This window comes from Thunnus maccoyii, chromosome 13, assembly GCF_910596095.1.
Source record: "Thunnus maccoyii chromosome 13, fThuMac1.1, whole genome shotgun sequence".
NCBI lineage: Eukaryota > Metazoa > Chordata > Actinopteri > Scombriformes > Scombridae > Thunnus > Thunnus maccoyii.
In genome coordinates this window covers 4,465,325-4,484,491 of record NC_056545.1, presented here as the reverse complement: position 1 = coordinate 4,484,491, position 19,167 = coordinate 4,465,325, and the positions used below count along the sequence as shown (strand labels likewise).

General features: G+C 39.0%; 1 protein-coding gene across 2 annotated transcripts; it reads right to left on the bottom strand.

The window, feature by feature from the left end:
* Nucleotides 1-40: 40 nt before the first annotated feature.
* LOC121910125 (smoothelin-like protein 2) lies at nt 41-14,931 on the bottom strand. 2 transcript variants are annotated; one of them, XM_042431166.1, is made up of 15 exons: nt 14,673-14,931; nt 13,713-14,533; nt 8,052-8,121; nt 7,837-7,977; nt 6,910-7,068; nt 6,610-6,768; nt 4,156-4,371; nt 3,894-4,043; nt 3,625-3,687; nt 3,283-3,340; nt 2,969-3,094; nt 2,759-2,873; nt 2,405-2,556; nt 605-688; nt 41-316 (listed from the first exon to the last, which is right to left on the bottom strand). In XM_042431166.1, exons 2-15 carry the CDS (start codon nt 14,223-14,225, stop codon nt 295-297), a joined length of 2,028 nt encoding a protein of 675 aa, XP_042287100.1. In that variant the 5' UTR covers nt 14,226-14,533; nt 14,673-14,931; the 3' UTR covers nt 41-294. The 2 variants fall into 2 exon arrangements, with proteins under 2 accessions (XP_042287100.1, XP_042287099.1); XM_042431165.1 differs by having other exon boundaries at nt 41-688; nt 14,673-14,930.
* Between the last annotated feature and the right edge of the window lie 4,236 nt (nt 14,932-19,167).

The following is a 19,167-nucleotide window of genomic DNA, read 5'->3' as shown; positions in this document are numbered from 1 at the left end:
ATAACTGTTACTGAACTGACTGACCTGAATTTGACTCCTGACACTTCAGTTTGACACTTCAATTAATTAGTATTAAACTCTCACTCTTGTAGATATTTGTTTTTACTCGTCAGTCTTAAGTAAGGAGCAAGTGATTTTCTAACAATGACGTAAAATATTCACACCTAAAATTGGAAATATTATAAAATTAGTTTATTTTGCCACATTGCAAGACTTAGGCAAACCTCCTGTTCATTTTAACTGAAGCATCTCCACAGTAGTAATCTTTCTTCCTTTGATTACGGCCATTGATTTTTAAGTATCAGTGTCAGTCACTCTGATGAGAGATGAAATGGGGGAAAATGGTGAACACACACAGTATAAAATCGATCAATATGTATATGATTTGGCAGAGAAATATATTTGTCAAACCCCAAAGTCATTGTTAATGTGATTTTAAGATTCTGGGTTCCTCATTAGTCAGCTTATTTAAAGTGTTCACGACACACTGTGGTTACCAACAGCAATACAGGGAGTCAAAGGAGAATGTGTACTTTGTAAATCTACTCTGATACAGAGTTATTATTCAAACTTCTTCAGGTGGTTGTAGAGGGACTGGACGTACGTAAACACACACATGGGGTCTGGCTTGTCCCCCATATCCATCATGTCCTCCACCTCGATCAGACGGAGACAGTCTGCCTGCTCCCTGTGGGGGAGGGGGCAAACATAAAAGTACAGTAAAGATAATTAAAATAGAAAGTAGTGCAAGGGATGTATCTATTTCTAATGAAATAAAGAAATGCTGACATAAACTTAACCATCATTCATTTTCAAAGCACATCCAAACACGTGCTGCGGAGCTTCCTGAAGGCCTACAGTTTGAATAAATGTTGGATGGATTGCTATAAAATCTTTTACTGACATTCATCACAACAAGAGGACGGAGATGAATGACTTTGGTGGTCCCCCAACTTTTCCCATGATTTTTTCTCTGGTGCCACCCTGAGAATGGCTTTTGTGATTTTGTGTGAAATGTCTCAACAACATCCATGCTCCCCTCAGGATGAACTGAAATAACATTGATGATCCCTTAGCTGTCATCATTGGGTCAAAATGTGTCCAACGCTCTGCTTAATGACCAAATTCCTAAAAAACTAATGATATTCTCATCAGCCTCAGCTGTACATTGTATTTGGTGCTAATTAGTAAACGTTACTGTACTAAACAGAGATGGTGAACATTGTAAACATTATACACATCAGTATGTTAGCATTGTAATTGTTGACGTTAGCATTTAGTTCAACACAACGCTGTTCTTAGTCCAACTGAAATCACAACATATTTTTTAAAATGTATTGTTAATAGTTTTGTATTATTAGAATGAAGAAATGGCTGGCTGGGTGAGCATGTCAGAGGTTTGTTTGACTGGCAAGCTACTGGTGTTACTCCGTACAGAACGGAGACAAAGTAAACAAACTGTAGTAGCTACAAGTCATGGACAGACAGTGTGTCGCTAACAAGGATTTTGAAGAGCAATGACCAAACCGGCATCTAATGGGACCAAGGTGATACTGCATGTTTGCATGCTGTTTATTGCGCAGCAGCTGAGCAGCTAATTAGTCACCTGGCCTGCTCACTGATGTTAGCGGTGCTCAACAAGCTATGGTGTAGGACAAGACTTGTGTTCATGTTTGTAAGTCAGATAAGAAGAGAGAGTTTTGCAGGAAAGCTAATGTGGGTTGTTGTTCAGAGTCTGCGGCTCCTGTGTTGTGTAGCAGGATGCAATCAGGCTCAGTGTGACCATCTGCTCTGACTATGATTGAAAGCCATGTTATCACTTTACGCAAGATTTGCTTTGCTGGACTGAAATAAGGACTTTCAACAAAATAATGTTAAAGTAGGGGGCACAATCATGAAAACAAAGAATGTAAAATATCAATTTCTCCCTTTTAGTTTTGATTTTTTTCTCAAAGCAGAATACAGGAAAAGTGATTTACAGAGCAGATATGTGTGCTGTTCCAGACAAAAAAGGCAATTTAATTCCAGCCTAACAGAGCTGCTAGGATATCTGTACACTTGTGATAAAGTCATATAAATGCCTAGTTTTGTGAAATTGACAGTCAAATATCTTTTTAATAAAGGTTGTTAACTGTTCTCAGATTTTAATGTAGATTCTAACTGTGCTATCCTCCAGTTCAAGTTTTGTGTTTTGTGTTTGAATTTTTCCAATTTCTGGTCATCTGTACATCAAAATAGTTGCTGAGAAACTACCAGTCAACTAAACTGTGATCCCTTTTGATAAAATTAATTATACTAAGGTATCACAGCCTATAAAAACTATCACCAAAGTTAAAATACCCACATTCAAAATACTCACATTTTTGCACAGTGTAGTTTTATTCAGTCTATTCTAGCCACTTACTCTGCGGTGGTGAATGCCAGCTGTAAGTTGTGTTTGCGGTTTGCAGGGTCCAGAGTGCTGTAATCAAACTCCAGTGGGAAGAAAGAGTGGACTAGAGCGCAGAAAGCCATCCCATCACTCCAACTGGAGGAGAAATTCTGGATGTCTATGTTCTGGGGGAAGATCATAATGGCATCATGTTTAATGCATAAAATAACAGGGTACAACATTTAGACGGCAAAGATTGTACATCTTTCATAGCAAAAGGGAAGCATGTTAAAAGGTAAATATACATGCAGTATGTCATCAAATAAAGAGCATTTGATTTATAGAGGAACATATGACAGAAAAGGAAAATATATTCCATTGTCATACCCGATAACCAATGGTTTTCGAGCGGCACCACTCCAAGAGAATCTGTTTAATACCACTGGCACTGGACACTCCAAAACTCTGAGAGCGCTTCAGTTTAGGCTTGGAATCCCTCGGCCTATTCGCGAGAAAAGCAACTCACTGTATGACAAAATGTCATTCATATCTGGCACTGAAGATATGGCTTAGGACAATACTTGGAAAATACTTTACTTGGTAGGCTCTGAGTTCATCCTCTCAAATAGAGCCCGTCTGGCCTGAGCACCATTTGAGCGTGGAAGTGTTTTAGATTTCATCAAGTCCTGCTTTAACTCATCCCCTCCTGCTTTGTTTACTTTCCTGTGGAGAAATATTGAACAACAAGCAACAATCAACTGGAGATTTCGCCAATATGGGCTTTTGAAGGCAGATACAAATATGTTTTTGGACTAAAGCTGCCAATAGGCTGCAAACACCACATTAATGTAATCATATTGAACAGTAATTTAACTTGATGTTATAAAACAGGATTCATGCTAACGACTTACTTGTCCAACTTAGGTGAGAAACCAGATTTTATGATTGATTTGGAGGGAAGCAATTTTTCTGTGGAGAGACACAGAGAAACAAAATGAGGTGGATGAAAAAGCAACAAAACAAAAAAGAGCAAAATAAGTGTTAGAGCACTCTGAACTGAATGAAGAATATCTGGGTGACATTTGTGGTTTTTGTGACATGTCCTGACAACTATTAGATGCATTGTTATTTCATTAGGCACAGAGATACATATATCACCCTAAGGATGAATTGTTTTCATCTAGCGCCATCATTAGGTCACAGTTTCATTTTGTACAATACTTTATTATAAACTGTTGGTGTAGTAGTTTTACCTGCTGATTGAGGGAAGCTCACACTTCTCTTTAGACTGGGACTGGATGTCTTGAGAACTGGTGCTGAAATGAGGAGGTGAGACAAAAAAACAAGCGTCAAAGTGAAATACAGTAAAATAGACAATAAAAAATAATTAAATAATGTTTAAAATATTTAAAAACATGCATTACCGAGTGAAGAGGAATGGAGAAACTGAAAACAAGGGACTACCAATGACTGCATGACCTATATTTTAGAGGCAGATCTTTGCACCTTTGGTTGAACTCACCTCGCTTAAAGGGATATTCCCCTGGTTTTACAGTAGTGTCCTGTGATCCTGAAAGACTTGGAGTCTGTGCTGGCATAGCAGATGATGAAGACTCTGTGTTGGGTTTAGTCATGGCAGTGAGAGGCAGGTACGGCTTGGGTTCACTGACATCTAATGAAGAGAGGAACAACGCATGTCTCAAAACCAACATTTGTATATTTTAAGAAATGCGATAATATCTCAAAATGAACCAATATTGCCAATTTTGTATCATTGTGCTCACCACGTCTAAATGGATATTGGCCTCGCTTTATTGTTGGGGATTCTGGTACTGAAGGATTCAGTGCTGAAGCAGAACTCTGATCAGATTTGGGTGCAGCAGAAGTGTCAGAGCTGTTCTTGGTCACAGCTGTGAGGGGAAGATGGGTGACAGACTGGGATTCAGAGCTTGACTGTTCCTGGGATACCCGAGAAGGCACCTCTTTTGCTCCAGATGTACCTGCACAAGTGGAAATTGAATAGTATAATAACTGGAATCAAGAAGAAATAGCATTAAAAGAGAAACAAAAAATAACAAATTAGAGATGATTTTACATGTGTTCACTGCTGGAAATTTGCTGTTGAAATGTGAAATACTTCAATTATTGAAACAGTTGAAATTGCAGTTAAAAAGAAAAGGGCTGAAAGGAGTTGAAGTGTTGTTTTTTTCTTGTTCTTCAAAGGTGTAAACTTGAAACCTGAAAGGGTTTGAAGTTCAAAGTGTATGCACTGAAAGCAGTTGAAATGTCAGTAAGAAATGAATGTGGATTAAATATTAGTTGCTGTGTAAGTGCAGCCAAAGCGCCAAAACATAGAATGGAGGAAAAAACAAACTGACAAAGTAGAAAAGGTTAAATTTCCTATAAAATATAGGGGCACCCTGTGACTAAGGAAAAATCAGTTGGATTGAGGTGATTGGTTGTAATGAAAACCTACAAACTGACGGCTCTCCATGGCACACTGTTGGCCACCACTAGAGTCTGAGATATTGTAGCTATGTGTCCCTAAGTGATTGTTGGGGCCCTAACAATCACTATGCCAGCGTTTCATAGGGCGTTGCCAGGTGAGTGCTACAGTATATTATATGTTTGCTAGGGTATTTCCTAGTGGTCACCAAGGAACCTCTAATATACATAGGTTCCTTGGTGGTATATAGGTTCCTTGGTGGTCACTTGGATGTCCTTGATGTCCTGGTTAGTTTCTCTATTCCTAAATGGTTATTACAGTGTGGTTGCTAGGATGTTGTTGCTATGTAATTGTTCAGATTTTCAGGGTACTTGCTAGGGCATTACTAAGTGGATACTAGCAGGGTTCTTGAGATATTCTGAGTGGTTAAAAGGTGTTAGTTGGTTGGAACTAAATGTTCCCTAGAGTATTGTTATGTGGTTGCTACGGTGATTGGGATGGTTGCTAGTGCGTTGTGATAATAAGAAGTGTGAAGGGTAGATATTACATGACCGTAGATTGCTACAGCAAGAAATCTAATACTGGTAAAAACCCTCATCATCTGTTATTCCACTTTCAGACAGCAGATGCTTGTATGACGCAGGTCTTGTGACACATATTCAACCCTTGTTTGACCCATTAATATTAGACTATCGGACATAAGACCAGCTCGGGTCCGCTACAGCATTTCTACATACGTCACTGCCTGACGTCAATAAAAATGGATGTTGTCTGTACTCTGTGGAATTAACATGTTGGGTCGACATTTGCGTTGCTCCAGGCAATCGTCTATTTATTAGGATTTATGTTCTTCATGCAACCACCTTATGAAACATTATCAAAGATACAATCGAGAGGAGCAGCAGATTCCTGAATGTCAATCTGCGTCATGGACCTAATCCATGCAAAAATTGACTTGCGTCCAACCCTGGTTGAGAGGAGGATTGTGAAGGAGGGTTGGCTGACCTAGGCTGACCCATACAGATAGACCCCTGACACGGGTTTAACCCACGTCACTGTGTTGGTCCGAATAGGGTAAGAAAGTTTATTCCTATTAGACGGTCTCACATTGCACCTATACTTAAAACTCTTCATTGGCTTCCTGTTGCTTTTAGGATTCAGTTTAAAATTCTCACTCTTACTTACAAAGCTCTGCACGGTCAGGCTCCCGCCTATGTTGCTGATCTACTACACCCATACACATCAGCTCGCTCTCTTAGGTCAAACATGCAAAATTTGCTCTCTGTTCCACTCACCCGCCTTAAGACCCGCGGTAATCGAGCTTTTGAGGCTGTGGCACCTAAGCTTTGGAATGCTCTGCCTGCACCCTTGAGGTCTGCTGATTCTGCTTATTCATTTGAAAAGCAGCTGAAAACACACCTTTCTAGACAGGCGTTCACTTTTTCTATGTTTTTTACTGTGTACTTTTATTACAGATTGTGTGTTTCTCTGTATTTCTTTATGGCATCATGCTCATGTAAAGCACTTTGTGACGATTGTCTGTGAAAAGCACTATATAAATAAATTTTACTTACTTGGGTAAAAAGATGACTACATATGACATACAGAAAGTGGAAGGCAAGTGAGCAGCCTCTATTCTTTACAAACGTGCAGAAAGCTACATTGTCCAATATCATGTCAACAGAACAAACATGTTTTCATATGAGTGCCAGGGACCAAATCCCATGAATGCATTTCCATATTTTGTAGAGTCTGTACACAATAACGTTAAATATACGTCCCACTAACTGACCTCTTTTAAAAGGATATTCCCCTGCCTCCCCTGTTGGAGCCTCTGCTGCTTTAGGCACTGATGCTGGAGTCTGAGCAGGTTTGGCTGCAAGCAGACCCTCAGGACTGGGTTTGGTGCTCATGGCAGTGACAGGGAGATGGGGCTGGGGTTCATCAGCATCTGAAAAAAGGGGGAATATGAATAACTGAATTAAGGAGCAGTTGATATTGCGCCTGGTTATACTGACGTTCTGTGTCTCAGTGGTATCAAAAATTGGGAGAAATACATTGAATTACACAACCCAGATGGTTTTCCACTCACCACTTTTAGCAGGAGACTCTAATGATTTCACTGGTGTTTCTTGTGTTTCTTTGGCCACTGAGGCAGGACACTGAGGAACTGCTGGAGCTTCAGAGCTGGCTTTTGTCATTGCAGTGAGGGGAGAATGGGGTTTGGTAAGAGGACTTGAGTCTTCCTGGTCTGAAAGAAGAAAAAGACTGATTCATTTTTCTTTTCATCATTCTTAAAATGATCACCGACTGTGACGGCAGTACAGATTTCCACACATTTACAACATTTACAGCAACAACCGATAAAATAAATCATTGCAAGTACAAAAAATTGCGACATACATAATGTAATGTATAATGCACAATATGTAAATGAATGTAATACACAGAAAAACGTCACGCAGCACTGATATAACCATTATATGAATTAGAGGTTATTCGTTTCCAAGTTTTTGGTACTATATCATATTAATCAACCACTATTTACTGAAGCTTAAATCAAAGTCATGACTTTGACAGCTGATTGTTGACAACTTGACTGATCCTTTCAGGTTCATCTGGCTCCAAATTTATAGCAGAATTGATAAACACTGGTATTACAGAAAATCCTTGATTGATCATCATGCAATGCTTTGACTGAATTCTATGTTACTATATTGTGGATGTTATTTTCATCATTATTTATCCTGGAATATTGTTGGGAGTTTTATTGAGACTATAATTCTGGAGAAAAGACTCAATACTTGATTTTTCTAACATGACCCTAATTTTATTGCACTGAAACATCTTTTGGGTGTGTGTTGTTTTGTTTTTTTTGGCAACCTTTTACAATCTGTTGCTGCATCAGCGTCCCCACATGGAACTTCTAACTCATCAAACAGAGCCGTCCAGTAAAACCATCCACAAAAAATGTTTTTATTTTAAGTAAGTAATTAAAAATGAACAGTAATCAACTGACCAGGCATTTTGGGGGTTTCCACAGAAGAGTTAGTTATGGCTGAAGACACTGAGCCTGGTTTGGTGATGGAGGTGAGAGGCTGGTGGGATTTGGGAACAGTTTCAGCAATTTGGGCCGCATCGGAGTCCACTGATATGTTTTCTGAGAAGACATACCCAAAAGTCAGGTCAGCTTGTCAGGTTATCTGTGTGGAGCTTCTCGGTGTATCTTCCTACCTTGCTGCTTGTGATTCCCATTCTCTTGTGCAGTTGTGGCACTGTTTTTCTCCCCTTTTCCATCAGTGCCCTGTTCAGTAAAGACAGTAAGGTCAGCACTTTTTTCATTTCAGACTTCAAGACATCCAAAAACTGGTCGTTCATACCCTTAAAGGTGTAGTCCACCTGTGAGGAAGAGGATATCTTATTGGCATGCACAAAGCTTTTTAGGCTTCCATACTTATGCTGTTAATTCATTTCTGGCAATGGATTACATATATAATGTTTCAATAACAGCTGTATAATTGATCCATGGGTAGTTGTTTCCTCCTCCGCATTGTTTGATGTTTTGTATTTTAAGGTATCATTACACAAGCTGGCTCGAATCTAACTTTTAAAGAGGGGGTATTGCGGAAAAACAACGATTGTCCAGTGTTATGTTAATGCTATAACAGATGTTAAGTGCTGCTCAAACATAAAACTGGTGCTCCTCCACTGGTTTACCAAGTTTTTGCAAAATTTAGAACAAATGACTCTAAACCGCCCCTTGGTGTTTTGACATGGCTGAAAAAATAGTGAAATTCGGCACAATAGAACTCAGTATAACAGATTAACCCTAAAAATCTATAAATCTATTGGTAAAGAAAAGTAATTTCTCCAAGGAAGGTAAATGAGTTATGCAACACATGCAGCTGACAATGTCTTTGTCTATTTGTACATTTGCCTTGGCAACATCACTCATTGGATACTATACTGATTTTCTCACAACAAACAAAGATGGTGCTTTCAAACTGCTGCGTCCTGTGGAGCTAAAATTAAATTTAGGCCTTTATCATCCATGGTAAATCTATTTGTGTGTGTGTGTGTGTGTGTGTGTGTGTGTGTGTGTGTGTGTGTGTGTGTGTGTGTGCACTAACTCCTCTACAAGTGTGATCTTCAGCTGTTAACAGCTGAAAGCTTCTCCTTTAATGACAACTGTGGCCAACAAACACACATTCCTGCTGAGAGGCTATTTTAGATTTAGCAATCAGCCCCTTTGCAAGAGTTTCCGCTGCCCTCTTCTTACATCCCAATATAGCAACAAATGGATGCTTTGGAAATCAGGGAGTTAGTCTGAGCAGCTCAAACCATGCCTAAGTATATCGCCCTGAAGCATGGCCTTTATTTGCCCCCACTCCAACCCCCAAGCCTTTTGCTTTCCAGAGACACGCAGTGGTCTGGCAGCCACGCAATAGAGCCATTGCAGCCAGTCCATCAACTCGTTGTCAGGAGGGAGATTAGCACCAGAGTGATCTGTGGGCTCTGGTAGCTGCTGTAGGATATCACAGTCTGACTCTGTCTGACCCTGTTTATCCCTCCAACCTCTGGCTGTGTTTACCTCATTACACTTCACTATGGCTCCTTCTTAGAAACATACTTTGGTTAGATACTGACAGACACAAACATGTCCATCATTTCAATATTTTTTTTTTGCCACATCATTGAGGAATTATCTTTATTGTTAAAGCCACAATGAAATAGAAAATGTGCCATGGATCACATGGGTACATCATGTGTAATGTAAAAGGTTATGCTCGTATTGTCAAACCCACAGAGAATTATCACCCATTCAGCTCTACAGAGCGTTTTAGCATCTTTCAGCTCCTTGTTTTGGTTTTATAGCCTATTAGCATTATTCCCAGCTGCCCAGCACTAAATGGCAGAGCTATAATGAGAGTGTATTTTGGACTTACATTCTTCAGGTGGACACAAACGCGACTCTAAATAGATGCTTGATACAACACCAAACAACATTATGTGTAAATAGATGTGTAAATAGCAACAAGTCCTCCAAATTTAACGACCTAATACTTCTTTTGACAATGTGCATGCCAGAATGACACATAGGAGCATTTTCTAATCTGGCGCCCTATCAGGAGTTATCAGCAGGATGACATAGTTTGTCTGTGCTTTCCAAAACTGTCACAAATCACTATTAAAAAATAATTTTGTTAAGGTTAGAGAAACATGTGGTGTGGGTTACAGTTACTACTACAAAGTCCACTATTGGGTTACTGCTTCCATCCACCCCACCTCCAAATGTGGAAATTTGTTGACATACAATACATATTAGGGATGTGCAGAGAGCCCAGTATTTGTATTCGTATCTACATTTGTTGAGGCAGCAAAAGTATTTATATTTGTATTTGTATTCGAATAAAAGTAGAAATAGGCATAAAAAAATCCCGTTTTTGTTTTTATTATGCTTTTAATTTTAGGATATTCAAATGTTAAAATAAATGTTGAATATGAGTATGAATAAACTATCTTACAAAGGAGGTCTCCGCACCGGGTCTTGAACTCAAGTCTCCTAAATCATAGATGACCGCGCTGACTACTGAACTAAACTGAGTGCATCACCAATGTACAGACAGACCTCTACCTATTTATACACCCATAACACAGAGACAGCACGGCATGTAATGTGTAGAGAGGAACTTCAAAGGCGATTCTTGCTTTGCACTTCTCATTTATTGCCTATTTTTTACAACCTAACTTTGTGGAAAGGAGAAGGGGAACAAGAGGTTATGGAGAGTGTCTTATAAGCACTTTGCTTGTGTCAGTAGCTCAGATTTATCTCTGGGGAAAACCCCCGACTCCAAGGGTGATGTCCAAGTAAAGAAATGTGCGTCATGCAGCAGGTTTATGTGACTCCCCTCATTGAGACCTGCTGATAGACGTAACAGCAGAGCAGAGGAGAGAGACTGAGATAGCGATGTAACTGACCTGCATGCTGTTATTTGACATGTTTTTTTTTCTTCCCGAAAATGAATAATTTTTAAAATATTTGTATGAAATGAATGTTCGTGAAAAATCCACTATTATGTATTTGGATTCGGGCACACCCCTAGTATATATATGTCATCTGAACTACGCCACTGCTCCGGGTCATAATTACTATGGCTGCTAGATGGCATCTTTCATTCAAACATAACTATATGTTGCTTTTCAGTGACTGACATTACAACCTATTGTGTCGTTTTTCTTGGGAGGACAGTCTCGTAAATAGGTAGCTGTCTGCTAAAACGTTCAGCAACAAAGTGAAACAGAATAACACTTCAGCTGTTCTTTTTGAGGTTTTCTGGAGCAAACATCTAGTGGTCATTGGTGGTATTACATCTTACGGCACTTGGCACTGGCTTCAGCTTCGTGACAACGTGAGACAAGATACGATAATCGTTAAAATGGGAATAACAGTGCACACTTTGAGGACAGACTCTCCTCACTCGTTAGCACATATGAAAAGTGGCAGAAGTGGTTATGTGTAGAATAAAAAATGCTCAAACTCAGCCTACTATTTCACCTCTGCACACCTGGCCAATTGCTGCATGAAATAGTCAGATTGTTGGTTTCAGAAAGTTTAAAAAAACAGTCGGATGCACCCTTTTCAGTTGCCCCCTATTAAGGTTTTCCATTGCTAGATGCAAGGAAAAACACGTTTTAAAATCAATTTGAAAACTGATGAATCAGAGGGCTCTCTTGGTTCTGGGGGGTGGAACTGTTATACGTCAGTGTGGGGGGCTGACGGGTTGGGAAAAGACCAACTGATGTCAGTGAAGAGGAATGTTGGCAGGGTGTGCGTTTCAACAGGACAGCTGGTTGTCCGTCTCAGGGTGTTGGGTGTGGGTATTATTGACAGGGAGGTAGATGCAATTCAACTTTCCATTAGGAGATTTGAGAGTTGGGTTGGCTGGGAAGCAAGATGCCTTAGCGATTAAGGGACGGAGATTTATTTCTATACCTGTCTTCAGAGTGTATGCATGTCACTTCATAAAGATGCATCCTTCTGACTCACATGTCAGACGGATGTATTATACTGGCCTTGACTGTGACGCTGAGTTCTGCTCCAAAGTTTTGGGACTTTATTTACAAAGCAGATATTGATTATGTATTGACAAGTTAGGCTTGCAAGGGTTTTGCAGTGCTATTGAAGTCTGTATGGAGCATACAGAGGCTCCAAAGAGCTGCAGCCCTGTCCCAAAGCACATACCCAAAAATACATGTGCCCTTTGGAGAGCCTGCTGTTTTAAAAGAGGGTCATGAGTGGCTTAGATGGGGGGTAGGGAAGAGAGTAAATGTGTAAATTCATTTTAGCAAATGTAAGAATATAATCTCTGTAATGATAATTGTATTAATATGCAAGGATAATAATGTTAGAGGTTATTATTATTATTATCATTATTATTGGTCTGCAATTGAAAATAAGGATTTAATAATATATAAAAATAATAATGGCAGGTGATGCAGAGTGTATAAGGCTTTGCTCCATTTAAAGTTGCGTGAGGATGGAGTCGGAGGTTGAGTATACTGTATGTTAGACAAACATTTACTTATAGTTCAGGCAGGCTCAGTTTCCAAGCACGTCTGATCTTTTGAAGGGTTTCTTTTTACACGCGGAAAATAGCATCACACTCAGGATTACATTGAAATACTGTCATGCCGTTTGGGTTGAGGAATGTATGTTCCAGTCACCGGGGTGGTTTCTGGTTGGATGAGTCAGTGATCTGTAGTGACATTCAGCAGGATCATGATTCATGTACAGTACATCCAGACATTGTTTGAACGCCTGTCATGAGCAGAACTCAGTCAAGGTTTGTGTGAGCTTTCAGCGCTAAAGGTTAACCCCTGTCCAAATACAAAGACAGAGCTGCTGAGATTCCTTGGCATGGTATAGGGTGGTATAGAGGTGATTACACTAGGTTTTTGTTAAGATAGACATTGTGGGAAAAAAAGCAGCTGCATCATTCATTTCAAGGTCACTGTGTTGATGCAACACATAGGGTTGTCTGGGGGAAAAAAAACTTGCTGTAACGCAATGCAGTATCATCTGGCAATGCACTGCTTTGTCCAATAAATTATGAGCAAGCTCACATTTCTGGTACATTAATTTGTAAGGTGAGGGAGGAAATTCAAGGATGAAATGATTGTCGCATTTTTCAGAGTTGTAAAATCTTTCCTCACAGTATTGTAAACACCTGTACAGTCTTATAAGCTTTCAAACTCATGAGTCTATTGCTGAAACCGGCATCTCACCCTTACCAACATGCTGATAAACACAGCGCCGTTTTCAGTCTGAATACCTTGTTACGCAAAATGAATGAATTAGTAATGACCAAGGATCAAATTAGGAACTAACTAATAATTAATAAACAGCTGAAGACTGGTTTCAACTCTGAATCGAGGATTATACAATAGATGATAAAAAGCTATTGATCAGACGGCCATATCATATTGATGATCTCTCTGATCAGTTACTATTTTTGTGCCTCTTTGAGTAAAGTGGGGCATCATTCTGAGTTGTCACTGTGAATATCATTATTTCATGATTACCATTATTTATATTTTTGTCTCATCACCCAACCAAAGTGACAAGTTGGCAGGTGGAAGTTAGGGGGAAGCCTGAGACCTGGTGCATATAAGCTGAAATTTTCTTAGTGACCAGACCCATTTTACAACACTCTACACCTTTTGTTCATCCATTCACCCATTTTACAACGGATATAACAGACCTGCATGTTATTTATGTTGTTATCCCTCTTCCATTGCAATCCAGAGGCAGGAAGTAACATTCCTGATTGTGTAAACTGCAGAATGTGTGGAAAACTTTGAATACAAAGGCACCAGTTTTGAACGAATACTCACATTCATTTCAGCAAGTCTCTTTGCTCTCCATGGAGGAGGGACTGAGGTGTTGCTGGGAGCAGCAGCCACAGCGGCAGCAGCATGGCTTGATCCTGCACTTGAACCTGATGGTTCAGAGTTCGAGGTAGTGGTTCCAGAGTTAGCAAGACCCCTCTGATCTTCCAGGGTCTTGGACTGTATTTCTGCATGTCCATTCTCTATACTTTCCTGCTTGATCTTCTCCTTCACTTCAGCAGGACTCCTCTCGATCTTCACCCCATCGAGACCTTCCACCAGGCGGCTGAGGGCCTCCAGCTTCCCCCTGAGCTGCAGGTTCTCCTCCTGCAGCTTGGTCACTGACTCGGCCAATCGTCCGTTGGAGATGCACATTTCCTCGATCCTCTGCTCTATGCGCTGCTTGAAAGCACTTACGTCCACGTTCACCTCCTTTATGGCATCTTGCAAGGTGGCATTGAACTGAACCAGAGCCTCGCTGACCATTGTCTCCTGAACACCCTTTGTGGTTTCATCCATGGCTCTCACCACCCCTGTGTTTCAACTAAAATGAGTAATGGGGTGGTTGGATCGCAGAAACAAAACGTTCTATTTTTCTTGTCTTTCACTCCGTCAGTTTGTTCTTTTATAATGCTTTTCTTTTGAAATTTTTTCAAAGATATCTCCAGTGTTCCATGCCAATATTCCAGCAACGCTGAAGATGTAAAAGGGTTTTAAAGGACGGACGGGGTTGGAGAAGAATTCCTTGGCAGCAACTCATTAAAGTACCATCAAGCTCCATGGAGGACTTCTTTCAACGTGCGTGTTCTCTTACTCTCTCCTCTCATCTGGTCAAAGCAAGAGCAGTTGTTATTTATAAACCACGGAAAACTCATGCATAATGTCATCTTGGGAAAAGAGATTATGTACTGCACAGGCAGATCAGGTTCTCAGTGCGTGCAGGAGTTGAAGAGTGATCAAACCAACCTTTCTAAGTAATCCATTTGAAGTGACAGATGATTTTGTTCCATCTTCCTGTTTGGTTGTGAACCTACTGTGTGTTTTCCTGGAAGTTCACCCCTGCTGCCCCTGCTCTGTGTGTTGTCTAAGCTATCTGTGACTCCTAAGCTTGGGAGCAACAGGTTCGACTCTGTATTTTGGGACGTAAAGGGGGCGGGAAAAGATCAAATGGGGAGGGAGGGGCCAGTATTATTCATGTTTTTGTCTTGTCTTTGCTGCTGATAAAACTGATAGCAGACAGTGTGACTGCAGTTTCTCTGGGGCGCTGTCATGACTTCCACTAGTCAAAGAGAAGACCAATTTTATTCTTAAAGAAGCTTGAACAAGAGGAAGATTAGATCAGTAACAAAGCATAACCTGAGCAACAAGGGATATTTTTATAATACTTTAAAGATGCACAAGGAAGAGGCAAAGATTTTTGAAAAATTGTTTCAACAAGGTAATGTATCTCTAGATTAAAGCTGTGATATTATACTGCAACTTGAAGATTTTGAATTTAAGATTTGAAGAGTTCTTTGAGGACTTATACACACCTAGTGTGTGAAACTGGCATGCAGTAATTAAACTTACACCAATTAAAACCTAAAGACCCTTAGATCTGTTGTTTTTGTCATTAAATCCAAGACTAAAAAAGGTAAATAAAAACATCTTCACCACTTTGACAACACATGTTGCATTAAGATAACAGATGAACACGCTAGTAATTACTAAAAGGCTTATATTAGGTATAGAGCAATATCCCCAGTAATGTTAAAACTAAAATAAACATCGTTAGCTCATTTGCCAGTACAGAATCGTGCATCCAGACATGTTCATCTGTTCATCTAGTCTCCTGGAAATCACTTTACAGTGTGTTGCATCTCAGTTACTTTTAGTTGTGTACAACTTACAGCATTTATGTGTTTACTGGTGTTGTACATTTACATTTCTTTATGTATTTTTTAATTTTCTTGCTTTTTATTTAATTTCAGCTGTTGTTTTTTCCTAAATGTGACACCATGTCAAAATGTTGCAGATGTGCTCTTAATTTTCTTGTGTTTTGTCCATTTGCATGTGCTTTGTTTAAGTTGCAGAGCACTTTACACCTGAAAATAGCACGTTTTCCCACTCTTAACAGTAAGCGAATAACTTTACAGATGTGGCCACAGGAATACTGAAAAGACAATGAAACACTCCTTCCTTTTTCGTTACTTGCAACGTTGGCAAACTCAGAATAGGCAGATATTGATGAATGTATAAAATAATAAATTACAGTACCCAAGGTCACACTACAGTGGACCTGAAACTTATAGATATCCACATGAGCCGTAAAGACGAATTCAGATTGCATTTCATCTTTTAATGGAGGCTGATATTTTTCCTACTTACATTAACATGAAGAGTCTAAACCCACTTCTGTGTTTTTCTTGAATTCAGGAGGTCATATAAGCCTTCAAAGTTTTCAAAGATTCATGTGAAACAGCTTGTAACATGTTGTTGCATGGGCTGAGATTATATATAACTTCAAATAATAAAGCTATGGTAGTTATTTGTAGGTTGCTATTTAGCCAAAATGTTAAGAAATATAGTCCGGTTTATTCTACCCACAGATTTCAGCATTGTAACTCATTTTACACTTGCAAGAAGCATTTTGGACATTTTGACCAGATAAACATATGAAATTTGTGTCCTCTCTCCTTCAGTTAAAGCAGATTATGACAAGAGTAGAAAGAGAGAAGCAGGATGATCTTACAGCACCACCATCCACCTCTCTGTGTAGGAGGATCCTCTTCACTCCAGCAGCTGAGCAGCTCAGCCTCGGCTTGAGCCAACAGTGCCTCCGGGTGGCCATGACTTCACATTACAGCCGAAAGAAGAACTACACCATGACTAGACGCAGAACATACACACGCTGTTAATGCACACACTAAATTTTTTTTTAAAAAAGAGGAAAACATGTGAGCAGAAAATGTAAATCACTTTTATTTAAAGCACACAGAGATGATGACAGTGGACTCAGGGCTTATTTCTCCGTTTGTTCCTCAAATTCTTTCACAATGGCCATTTAAATGTCTTTACCTTTAAAAATACTGAAGTTTTGACATCTTGTAGCACCACATATATTGTGTCTTATTGTCTTACTGGTCCAGGTGTTAGTTTCCACACTAAAACTCTAGATTAGTGCATGCCATGATATTCTGCTGCATGGCATGCACGTAGAAATAGATTGTGACCCCTTTTTGCATAAATATTCATGACATGACTTTACCTAATAATGGGGACTACATAATCTTATTTCCACAAACATTATTGACAATATTTTTAGTATTATTGTCATTTTTCCTTTCTAGAGGAAAAAACAAACAAACAAACGAAACAGACTCTTGCAGACCTCTAATTCGCTGTCTGCATCTCCCATTTGCTCAGCGATTTTAATATATCTGATGTTGTGCTCATTGACGACTGTTTCAACTATTTGGAGAAACAATCATCCAATCAGAACTTTGTGGGCGGGATTAAGAACGGGGACGTTGTCTTCCGTTGTAGCTACAGAGCCAACAGAGACACATTTGTAAAAGTTGGTGTTGGTCTACTTTCATAAAAAAACACTCTTAAATCAACGTTTTTCTTCAATCGTCTTGATAAACTGTTCCTAGAAACCACAACTGCAGTCTCTGTTTTGACTGAAAATGACACTTGTGGATGGATAAATCACTTTCTGCTTATTGGTTATGGGGCAAAACATAATAAAATACCGTTCCGAACGGAAATCAGCTAACATGAGCACGGTCAGGCTGAATGAATGAAGTGAAACGAAATGGTATTTCAGTCTGATTTTCAGGCTAATGATATCCTTGTATACTAAAAAATAATGTAAAACAACTTTAAAGGCCCCCGAAAACTTATTTTTTTTAATCATCTTCTTATGTGTGTAACTGGATCCTACATTAAAATATGTTATTCTCACAAAGTTGTAACAGTTTTGGTTATTCACATGAGGGATTTCTTCATTTGTGTTTTTCTCTGCTCTTCTGAACGGTTTGAAGTGGGCGGGTCTCAGTTGGAAAAACATGATGTCACATACTTCACTGCACCAATCAGGATTTAGCAACAACTGAATCTGATAGATGACAGTTGGTGTGTTTTTTTGTCATTGCCCCTTTTTGTTGAGTGTTAAACTTTTGAAAAATAATACTAAAATAAGTTTTTTTCACATTGATTGTTGGATATTTAGCCAACTTTTCAGGGTTTTTTAAAATAAATCCTGCATGAAAACTGTCAATCTGGATAAAAGTTTCAGATTTGCAGAGACACAGATAACAAGACAAGGAAAATAAAACTGAGACTTGTTCAAAACAGTCTATCAAATCAAGTTTATTGAATTTTAAAGGGGTGCTCTGAACTCACAAGTTGCAGCTACAGTACATAACTCCTCTTACATCATTACAATAGTCTTAAGTTGTTTTTTTTTTCTTCATAAAACAGTCCAGTCTCTTTTCAGATAGGAAATTTCCTCAAAAAAAGGGTCACGCTACAAAAAAGGACAGATGCATCAAACCTGATATATATGTATGAAAAATTAGAATGCTATCAAAAATAATATGGGGCAGGAAGTGTTAAAGGTTGTGAAGGTGCTGCATTTAAGTCAGTTACACACCCATATGGCGGAACGGTGAGTGATATGGACAGCAGGTCAAGATTCAAATCTCCAAAAACACATCCACTGAACTAACAGATGACAGGTCTAAAAAACAAACAACAGAAACACAGCAAACAAAGTCAAGACTACAATATATCTGCAATTTAAAGGGTATCAACCTTAAATGATGTGTATCCATTAAGAAAAACAAAATGATGGGATTTAAATGCTACAAAATATGAAATACTACAAAATATTAATATAAAGGCCTTAAACTTGCTAATAATTTCAACAGGATCACAGGACAGGTTTTTATTCTCATTCTAGCAGTGAATGCATAGCAATTTGTTTCACATAGTTTCAACCTGTTAAAATATAAATATGATTTTTGAAACAAATAATGAGAGTTTAAGGATATGATGATACATTGATAAACATGATAAATACAGCCACAACCTGTAAACACTGCCTGCCATCTTAGTTCTTTCACACTCTGTTTTGTGGGTATCACAAATAGATTCTTCACAAGGCACTGGAGACCAAATTTGGTTCACTGCCCACAGATCAAAAATCAGTCCCAGCAACACAGTTTTTGCAGCGCAAGCTCATCCAAAAAAAGAAAAAATTAAAAAACAAAAAATCTGAACGCTCAAATGTTTCAGTCACGTTTGTGCATTTTCCATCAGCCTAATGCCGCATTCACATCATATCAGAGCAAATCTAACAGAATTTTGACGTTTAAAATCAATAGAACACCCCACTCATAATTATATTTATTAATAAATTTAAAATCCATAATGAACAAAGTGAAGCAGAAGTCACTTTAGATGTCAGTAGAGCTGT

Excerpts from the sequence above, each read along its gene's own strand:
- LOC121910125 (XM_042431165.1), bottom strand. The coding sequence starts at position 14,225 with ATGGATGAAACCACAAAGGGTGTTCAGGAGACAATGGTCAGCGAGGCT. Across the intron at positions 7,069-7,836 it reads GGAAACCCCCAAAATGCCTG|ACCAGGAAGACTCAAGTCCT; the intron begins GTCAGTTGATTA and ends TTCTTCTTTCAG. Across the intron at positions 3,688-3,893 it reads GGAATATCCCTTTAAGCGAG|CACCAGTTCTCAAGACATCC; the intron begins GTGAGTTCAACC and ends TCCTCATTTCAG.